Source organism: Euleptes europaea, chromosome 1, assembly GCF_029931775.1.
Source record: "Euleptes europaea isolate rEulEur1 chromosome 1, rEulEur1.hap1, whole genome shotgun sequence".
In the NCBI taxonomy this organism is placed as follows: domain Eukaryota; kingdom Metazoa; phylum Chordata; class Lepidosauria; order Squamata; family Sphaerodactylidae; genus Euleptes; species Euleptes europaea.
Window position 1 is genome coordinate 1,569,150 of NC_079312.1, and position 10,742 is coordinate 1,579,891.

Here is a 10,742-nt window from a genome sequence, read left to right on the forward strand (position 1 = left end):
CCTCAGAATTCAGAGGGAAGAGTTGGAAATGACACCTGACATTCCAAGCTGGGAAGGTTTTTGAAGCACTGAATGTGCCTGACTCAATAGGGTGTTAAGGTTGCTCAGAGCTGTGTGTGTGTGTTAAGTGCCGTCAAGTCGTCTCCAACCCATGGTGACCCTATGAATCAATGTCCTCCAAAATGTCCTATCTTTGACAGCCTGGCTCAGATCTTGCAAGTTGAGGGCTGTGGCTTCCTTTATTGAGTCCATCCATCTCTTGTTGGGTCTTTCTCTTTTCCTGCTGCCCTCAACTTTTCCTAGCATGATTGTCTTTTCCAGTGACTCTTCTCATAATGTGACCAAAATACGACAGCCTCAGTTTAGTCATTTTATTTCTAGGGTCAGTTCAGGCTTGATTTGATCTAAAACCCGCTGTCAGGCCTGCTCTCTGCAAAGGCAGCCAGACTGGGATTGTTTTGGTTTTGCCAGGTGCTGACCAAGGACTGTTTTGCTAACTGCCGAATTCCTGCTATGACTGAGTTGCATAGGAATCTAGCCTCGATGGGATGGGGGGTTACCATGCCAACCAATGCTATCTAGATATGACCAATGTTCCTTCATATAAACTACTTCATGCTTTTAATCCCCCATTCGTACCAATTTACCTGTTAGCTCTGAATGCCTGTAAGTTTTCTAATAAATCAACTCTCTTTTGGACTACTCATCTGTGGTTGTTGTTTATGGGATCACTACGGGGACAAGTGCTTACACCTGCTGATTTGTTTTTTTGGCAGTCCAAGGTATCCATAACACTCTTCTCCAACACCACATTTCAAAAGAATCTACTTTCTTCCTATTAGCTTTCTTCAATGTCCAGCTTTCACTCCCGTACATAGTAATAGGGAATACGATAGCATGAATTAACCTGATCTTGGTCTATTGATATCCCATTTGCTCTTGTTGATTTGTTTCTCTCAACTGCTCTCAGTGCAGCTTTCACTTCACTTTCTAATAATGTAGGTTCTTCTTCAAAAGATTCTTCTTGGAAGGAATCTATCATCCTTTCATCTCTTCTGTATAGTTCTTCAGTGTATTGTTCCCACCTTTTCTTTATTTAGTCCTGTTCAGTTACTGTATTTCCATTTTGATCATTCAGCATGCCTAACTGTGCTTTAAATTTCCCTTTGATTTCTTGGATCTTGTGGAACAGATCTCGTGTTCTTCCTTTTTTTGTTGTTCTGTTCTATTTCTTTACACTGGTTATGATAATAGTTCTCTTTGTCTCTACGTGAGAGTTGCTGGAACTTAGCTCAGAGCTCGTTGCCTATTAACTGGAAATGGTCTTGTATTGCTTTGATGAAATACTCTTGAAGTGGAGATATGGTTTTACACAGGCCATGGAGATGGTGGGGGGTATATAAAAGCCCTAGTGACGTCCTGCCTCCATGATGGAAATGTGCTCTGGACATGGTAGGCAGATGCGTTTTCTCAAGCCTATTCAAACCATTGTACTTTAAGCTTTCAAGGGGGTGCCCTTCAAAAAAACGAAGACAAGATTGAATCTCATTTGGCAGAACTTCATGTTTTGCAGTGGAGGCAAATGTGAGGAGGGGCTGTGGCTCAGTGGTAGAGAATCTGCTTGGCATGCAGAAGGCCCCAGGTTCAATTTCTGGCATCTCCAGTTAGAGCAGGGGTGGGGAACCTTTTTTCTGCCAGGGGCCATTTGGATATTTATAACATCATTCGTGGGCCATACAAAATTATCAACTTAAAAATGAGCCAACCAAGTTCCAAGCAGGCAGCTGCCCCAGATGACACTCACACACCCTGGCGTGGGCAAGCAGGCAGGCATCCAACCAGGAATACGTTTCTCCATGGCCTGGATGGGAAAGGGTTAACACAGTTTCTTGGGCGGTCCTAGCAGCTCCATAGCTAATGACTCTTCTGCAAGGGGGGAAAAGGTGTCTTTTCTCAGCAAAACAAACTCACACCTGCCTTGAATAGAGGCTATTCCTGTCTGCGGGAGGGGGCAGATCACCAGTCTTAGATCCTTCTGAACTAGAGATCTGCCAGGACCCACGAAGGGCCAGACCAAATGATTTTGCGGGCCTTAAACGGCCCCCGGGCCTGACGTTCCCCACCCCTGAGTTAGAGGAACTAGGCAAGTAGGTGAAGTGAAATACCACTACCTGAGACCCTGGAGAGCTGCTGCTGGCCTGAGTAGACAATACTGACTTTGATAGACCAGCGGTCTGATTCAGTATAAGGCAGCTTCATGTGTTCATGTGTGTCTCTTCTTCTAGGATTTCATCTTGAATCTATAGACAGAGAGGCACCTGTCTGTTCACTACTGAAATAAAGCAGAATAAGACCACCAGGCACATTCCTAGTGTTTAGTTACATTTGCACAGCAATTTTGAAGATTTCAGTAACTCTCCCTTCTCAACCTATTACCACAGCACTGAAAGTAAGACTTGGGAGTATGCAAATTCCAAGGAAGATCGAGAGTTGGCTTTTATATGCTGACTTTCTCTACCACTTAAGGAAGAATCAAACCAGCTTACAATCACCTTCCCTTCATCTCTGTCTGTTGTGGGGAGGGGAAAGGAAAGCAATTGAGGCTGCATTTGAATCAGCTGAGCTGGGGACTACAGGCAGGGGTAAATCCTAAATTTTGCCTTTACTAAACCTAAGCTTAATTCAACTGAGAAATAACTGAGGTTTTCTAGGAGAGCATTTTGTTTGTTGTGCCAGAGGATGAGTGGGTGATTAAAGCTTGATTGCTGTCTTAAAGCTTGATTGCTGCTCCTAAAGAGGGGGTGTTTTGATTGGTGCTGGGTGGAGCTTGTGTGTGAAAGGCAGGGGCTGTGAGCATATAAACTGCAAAGCCTCCTGCTCTTGCCCTGTGGCTCTTAGCCTGGGGATCGTGACTGGGGACATGTAAGGTGGGTAATAAATCTTGTTATTTGGTATAGGAAGAGTGTGGGGTTTAAAAATCAAAGAATAATATAATAATAAATTGATTAATAAAATACCAGTTATGAAGGTAGAAAGCCAGCAGAGGTCAGGGGGCTATCCAGTGTGCTGCATGGACTGTCACATGTATGATTATCTGTGTCAGCTCTGGGCTCACCAGATAAATCCCACAAACAGACTTCCAGGCAGGTCTTCCTACGAAAGCTGGTTTATTAGGAAATATACAGAAAGTTACAGAAATTGACTTGAAACTTAGCAAGGATACTAATGGAAGGAAAACTAAAGGTATGCGTGATATAAAGGCGAAAGTAAACTTTCAGGATGACTACTGGTTGCTAGGGCAACCCCCTAGATAACATTCGTTCCCAGGAGCGATCAAAGACTAAACAGAGCTGGGGCTGAATAACAGTTAGACCTTGAAACGCCACCTGGCCTGACCACTGGGCGCCTTTCCCAGGCTGGTGCCTGACATCCTGCCCCCCTCAAGGCCTACCTCTTCCCATGTCCACCGGGAAGGGCTTGTCCGGGTATGACGTATGGAATTGGCTGATTAGCTGGGGGGCTGAAACATGGTGACGAGCAACCCATTCATCATAAGCAGGACCAAAATGTTTCCAACGAACTAAATACTGCAGCACCCCTGGTGGATGCGGGAATCGAGGATTTTGGAAACCTCGAAGGGCTCCTCCACCCCACCATCCTGGGCACCTCCAGGGGGGGTTCTGGATGCCACCTGGGTGAGGGCACATGTTTCATCAAAAGACTAATATGGAAAACAGGATGGATCCTCTCAGTGATTTGGGGAGGCAGAGTTCCACAGTTACTTCGTTAATGGTTCTTGAGATGGGAAAAGGTCCTTCATACTTTTCACTGAGTTTCTTGCAAGGGCAAAGTGATCGCAGGTTTTTGGTGGACAGGTACACAAGATTCCCCACCTTGAATTCCCAACCAGGTGAATGATGTTTATTTGCCTGAGTCTTGTATTTCCGCTTGGCTGGTTCCAAATTCTTCTCTAGCCAAGGCCAAGTGGTTTGAGTAGCGTGGACCCAATCTGTTATTTCGGCACCTCCCTCCTCCCACGAGACATCTACATGGCCTATGGGTCCGAATTCTTTCCCATGCACTATGTAGAACGGGCTAAAACCAGTGGACTGATGCACAGCATTACTGTAAGCATATTCCGCAAAGGGCAAAAGGTCTACCCAATCATCTTGGTGATAATTTACATAACAACGTAAATAGCCCTCTAATACAGCATTGACCCGTTCTGTCTGTCCATCTGTCTGAGGGTGAAATGCACTTGACAACCCCTGCTCCACCCCCACCAATTTGAGAAAAGCCTTCCAAAACATGGCCACAAACTGAACTCTGCAGTCACTGATTATCTTGCGTGGGAAAGAATGATATTTGAAATCATGTGACACAAGTAGGAGGGCCAATTTCGGGGTGGTGGGCAAGCCTGCACAGGGAACCAGATGCACTTGCTTGGAAAAGAGATCTGTAACCACCCATAGTAACGTTTTCCCCCGGCTGAGAGGGAGATCCGTCATAAAATCCATGGCAATGACTTCCCACGGCCCTGCAGGCGTTTCCAAAGGCTTCAATAACCCGGGCGGCTTTGACGCGGGTGCCAGTGGATTATGCAGTCAATTCAGGAAACCCCACCAGAACTCCTTGCTACTAGAAAAAGTGCTTGTTTATTTTACAGTGTACAGATATATTACAAACTCCTTACACTCCTCTCCGCTCATAGCATCCCCAGACATGAGCTTCAGTTTCTCTCCATTATATATACATAGCAGTCTCAGGAACCAATCAGAGCAGATGTCTTGTCATCCTGACTTGCTAACATTGCATCAGCCTACTGGCCATAACCTGCTCTAGCCAGCTCCCTCTGGCTCTCCAGGGAGCTTCCGGGCTTGTTGCATCATTCTGATCTAGGTGCAACCTGTCAAACTGATCTGACAGCCTTGCAATATCAACACTCCTTCTCAAGGGTATTAGATTAGTTTGGTCAACATCACAAATCTGTTACAATCCACAATTTTAGTAAACAGATCAGCTACATTACAGGCACTTGTACATTTTACAATATATACCAAGTTTTTCTTTACAGCTTCCACTACATTCACATATCTCAGCAGATCGCTACTGAGACGGAATCTCTTTCCAGACTCTGAGCATTCAAAAGGTTTCTTCTTGTGCGGGTACTTTGATGCTTTTGAAGATTGCCACTCTCACTGAATCTCTTTCCACACTCTGAGCATTGAAAAGGTTTCTCCCCTGTGTGGATTCTATGATGCCTTTGAAGATGGTTACTGAGAGAGAATCTCTTTCCACTGTCTGGCATTGAAAAGGTTTCTCCTATGTGTGAGTTCTTTGATGTCCTTGAAAATCGCCACTGCAACTGAATTTCTTTCCACAATCTGAGCATTCAAAAGGTTTCTCTCCTGTGTGGGTTCTTAGATGACTTCGAAGACTGCCACTCTCACTGAATCTCTTTCCACATTCTGAGCATTGAAAAGGTTTCTCCCCTGTGTGGGTTCTTAGATGAATTTGAAGAGCGCTACTCCGAATGAATCTTTTCCCACATTCTGAGCATTGAAAAGGTTTCTCCCCTGTGTGGGTTCTTAGATGACTTCGAAGGCTGCCACTCTCACTGAATCTCTTTCCACATTCTGAGCACTGAAAAGGTTTCTCCCCTGTGTGCGTTCTTAGATGATTTCGAAGAGTGCTACTCCGACTGAATCTTTTCCCACATTCTGAGCATTGAAAAGGTTTCTCCCCTGTGTGGGTTTTTAGATGACTTTTAAGATGGCTATTCCAACTGAATTTCTTTCCACAATCTGAGCACTGAAAAGGTTTCTCCCCTGTGTGGGTTCTTAAGTGCTTTTGAAGACTGCCACTCTGACTGAATCTCTTTCCACACTCTGAGCATTCAAAAGGTTTCTCCCCTGTATGGGTTCTTAGGTGACTCTGAAGATGGCTATTCCGACTCAATTTCTTTCCACACTCTGAGCATTCAAAAGGTTTCTCCCCTGTGTGAGTTCTTAAGTGCCTTTGAAGAGCGCCACTACATGTGAATCTCTTTACACACTCCGAGCATTCAAAAGGTTTCTTCCCTGTGTGGATTCTTTGATGCTGTTGAAGACTATCACTCAGTCTGAATTTCTTTCCACACTCAGAGCATTCAAAAGGTTTCTCCCCTGTGTGGGTTCTTAGATGACTTCGAAGAGCGCTACTCCGACTGAATCTCTTTCCACACTCTAAGCATTCAAAAGGTTTCTCCCCTGTGTGGGTTCTTAAGTGGTCATGAAGACTGTCACGCTGACTGAATTTCTTTCCACACTCTAAGCATTCAAAAGGTTTCTCCCCTGTGTGGGTTCTTAAGTGCTTATGAAGACTGTCACGCTGACTGAATCTCTTTCCACACTCTGAACATTCAAAAGGTTTCTCCCCTGTGTGGGTTCTTAGATGATTTTGAAGATTGCCACTGAAAGTAAATCTCTTTCCACACTCTGAGCATTCAAAAGGTTTCTGCCCTGTGTGGGTTCTTCGATGACTTTGAAGGCCGCTACTCTGAATGAATCTTTTTCCACACTCTGAGCATTCAAAAGGTTTCTCCCCTGTGTGGGTTCTTCGATGGCTCTGAAGACTGCTACTGTGACTGAATCTCTTTCCACATTCTGAGCATTCAAAAGGTTTCTCCCCTGTGTGGGTCCTTAGATGCCTTTGAAGACTGCCACTGAAAGTAAATCTCTTTCCACACTCGGAGCATTCATAAGATTTCTCCCCTGTGTGGGCTCTTTGATGCTTTTGAAGAGTGCCTTTCTCACTGAATCTCTTTCCATACTCTGAGCATTCAAAAGGTTTCACTCCTGTGTGTACTCTTTGGTGCACAAGGAGGTGAGATCTGTATCTGAAGTACTTTCCACAACAAAAGCATCTATGTACCCCCATTATATTAGGCTTTTTAAAAAGCGCATTACCCTTTCTTCCACAAGAGAACATCCTTCCATTCTCCATGCAGGTAAATGATTTCTCTCCTGAATGAATTGTTTGGTGTTGAAAAACATCTGATTTCTGTGAGACGCTCTTGCCACAGTCTGAGCAGCTGTAAGGTTCATGTGTTCTTTGATGACTAAAGAGCTCTGCTCTGCGAAGGAAGCCCTTGCCACATTCCAAGCACTGATGGGTCTTCATTCTACTGTGCATTTGCAAATGGATCTCATGTTGGGCTTGATCTGAGAAGTTCATTCCACACTCCAGGCACTTGCATGCCACCTCCACCATGTGGGATAGTTCATGGAAATCCTGCTCTTGGCCAGGAATGGGTTTATCCCTCTTTTTGACCATGTGACTTCCTTTCAGCCTCTTAGGTCTGCTTTGATTCCTGAAGTTTCCTTTTAAATATTCATTCTTCACTTTATCTGGCCATAGCTGATGCACTTTCTGATCACCCTCATTCCACTGATCATTCACTGCTGGATTGAAAAGACAGATTCCGTTAGCACCCACGCAAGGAGGACTGATCATCCACATACAAAACATTTCAGTGGCTTTTTCCTTCTATACACTGAGGAGTACATTAATATACACTTTAAAGGGACATGAAAGCCTGCTGCATCGGAAAGGCTTGGTTTGCAATCTAACAATTTATTCAGCACCTCACCTTGGTGCATTCTTTGATGGGAAGTAAGGGCTGATTTCTGACGGAAGGTCTTTCTGCATTCCATGCAATCATTTCTCTCCTGAGGGATTTTGCCTCTTGGAAATAACACTCATATTCTTAATGAAGGTGTTTCCAAAGGCCTCACTTCTATTGTCAATTTCTCTCAAGCAGATTATCTGGTTAGCATGGGGGCCCTTGTTCCTTTTTGTTTTGGTTCACCTTTCTTCTTGGACTGGAATTTCATGCAAGCCCCCACCTTGGTATGGAATGGGCTTATCCCTACTCTTGTCTGTGTGGCTTCCCTCCTGCTTCTGGAGTCCATCTCCATCCCCCAAGTTTCCTTTGGAATGTTCATTCTTGGTTTCTTCCAAAGAGAATCCCTGAAATTCCCCAATGGTCTCCTCTACATGTGCTTCTGTAATAAAGAAAGATGTCCAATCAGCATCTACAGAAGAAGCCATGCCACCCATCAGGCACTGCTCACGAATGGGTGTGCATTTCTTTTATCAGACCTTCTTTCTCTCCCAACTGAACTGCTGGTCACACCTTATCTCCAGCCAGGCCCCTCAGGAGAGCAGCTTTTTGCCTATCCCCCCTCCCCATATGTACTTTCCCCCTTAAAGTGGCAAATAATAGTTCCCCCACTGTTTGCATTTTACTTGGTGTACACCTCTTTTGAGTCTCTGCTACTGAAGAGAAGAAGAGTCCCAAAGTGGCTTACAAATCAAATTACTTTCCCCTCCCCTCAACAGACACCTTGTGAGGTAGGTGGGGATGAGATAGTTCTGAGAGAACAATGACTGGCCCAAGGTCACCCAGCTGGTTGGGTGGAAGAGTGGGGAATCAAATCCTTTTCTCCAGACTAAAGTCTTCCATTCTTAACCAATACACCAAGCTGGCTCTCTACAAGAAGAATAGATAGACAGACAGACAGAGCGACCATTCCAACGAAGAGGAAACTTTGTTCTGGAAGAATGGAAACCTGGTCAGGATTAAAGCCCACAATCCCAACCACTGTAAGGGGGACAGATCCATTCCACATCACAGTCAGAGAGGATGACATTAATCCCATCTGGGGGAGAAGTGTGTTGTAATGGTTGGCAACTGAGGAAGGGGGCCCTTCCAGAGTCTTCCTGAGGGCCTCTCAGTCCTGCATTGGCCTCAGGCCAGGACTCCCCCTCTGGCTTGGGCAATGGCCACAGCAATACTGGCCTCAGTTGCCTCTGGGCCAGCCAGGACACTTGGGTCTCTCTACCTGGCTATGCTGAATATTGCTTTTGCTGCCCCCCACCACTTTGAGAAGGGAGGCCTCAAAACAACATATTGCTGTTTAAGATTTTGAATCAGCCCAATGGCACAATCCTAATGGCAGCAATTTGCACCTCTGCCACCTTACCCAGAAACGCCACGCTCCCGTAGTTCTCCAGCATGACTTCCTTGTAGAGAGCTCTTTGATTCGGATCCAGCAGGGCCCACTCCGCCTCAGTGAAATGCACAGCGACCTCCTCAAAGGAAACCGGAGACTGAAAGAAAAAGCAGATTCTCTCGTCAGAGAAAATGCAAGGCGAATCTCGGGGGGAGGGGCGAGCTATGGAAGGGGGCAGGATGAAGAATGGGGCAGGATGAAGAATTCGGCATGTGTAAAAGGAGTGGCATTCACAGCCTCTTGTTTGGGCCCCTTAACAACTGCAGGAGAAAAGCCCCCCCCCCCCGGAGAAAGGGGTACCGTGGCCGGCTCCCCCAGCTCATCTCGTCTACCTGGACTGGAGGAGAAGTAGCTGTCTCCACACCTCTGCAAAGAGAATGGATCAGCACTGTCTCTTCACTGCCTGCGAGGGAGAGAAAAGTGGAAGAAAGGGTGTTAGGCTTGACTTCTCGTTTTGTTTTCTTGTGTGAAGCATGTTTTATGCCTCCCCATGCCAAAGGTGTGAAACCTTGCCCTATGTACACTCAAAAAAATTGGTAACACTTCGTAGTAAGTTGTGGGAGAGGCGGAAGGGAAGCACAAGGAATGAATGAGACTCCCGGGAGCTCAAAAAGCTGCTGACACATTTCAGACTTCTGTGTTGACTTGAAACCTGTCCTGTGAATGGTGGAGATCAAAAACATGGCAGCATCTCTGCAGGATCAGAGTTGAGAAATAAAAAGACTCATTTAGGAAGTGGAAGGAGGGCCTTATAACCGAAGGTGAATATAAACACAAAACTAGTGCTTGTACGGAGAATGTTAGGAAAGCTAAAATTCAGTATCAGCTTAGGCTAGCAAGAGATGCTAAACACAACAAAAAGGGGTTCTTTTCCTATGTTCAGAGTAAGAGTAAGAACAAGGACAAGATAAGCCCATTGTGTCGATAAGAAAGTGAAATTGTAACAGGAAATGAAGAGAGGACAGAATTGCTTTCGGTTGCCCCAGAAAGTTGGACCAGAACCAACGGATTGAAATTAAATCAAAAGAGTTTTCATCTTGACATTAGGAAGAATTTTCTAATAGTTAGAGCGGTTCCTCAGTGGAACAAACTTCCTCGAGAGGTGGTAAGTGATCCTTCCCTGGAGGTTTTAAAGAAGAGGTTAGATGGCCATCTGTCAGCAATGCTGATTCTATGATCTTAAGTAGATTATGAGAGGGAGGGCATCTTGGACATCTTCTGGGAATGGAGCAGGCGGGAGGTAGTTGTGAATTTCCTGTATTGTGTAGGGGGTTGGACTAGATGACCTTGGTGGTCCTTTCAAACTCTTGATTCTATTCTATGATTCACCAGGTGCCCCAATCCCATCCAGGTACAATGAATCCTTACTGCGTGAGAGGGCATCTTTGGCACACTCCGGGTCCCAGGTCTGCTGCCCTTCCTCCAACCGAGTACTTTCTGTCTCACAAAACTTAGCTTCCATCTTCATGGATGGACCCCACCTCTGAAACAGCAGTGAGGGAGATAGGTAAGAGATGGAAGGGAAGGCAAAAAGGAATGGATACAGCCCCACTCCCAGACTCTGCTCTTTTCTATCAGCAGATAGGGTTTTCCTCCAACCCTGGGGCATTATCTGAAGGGATAAGAAATTCCCTAGAAGCAATGGCTACTGAGGCAGGTTGTTAAATCTCCCATTTGGAAGATTAA

General features: G+C 45.4%; 1 protein-coding gene across 1 annotated transcript; it reads right to left on the bottom strand.

Annotated features, from left to right (window-relative positions):
• Window positions 1-5,391: 5,391 nt before the first annotated feature.
• Window positions 5,392-6,870, bottom strand: LOC130493310 (zinc finger protein 658B-like; the record flags this gene model as incomplete). The annotated part of the gene is made up of 1 exon (XM_056867024.1): window positions 5,392-6,870. A coding segment is annotated over one exon (1,479 nt), but the record flags the coding sequence as incomplete, so codon positions are not given.
• Window positions 6,871-10,742: the final 3,872 nt, after the last annotated feature.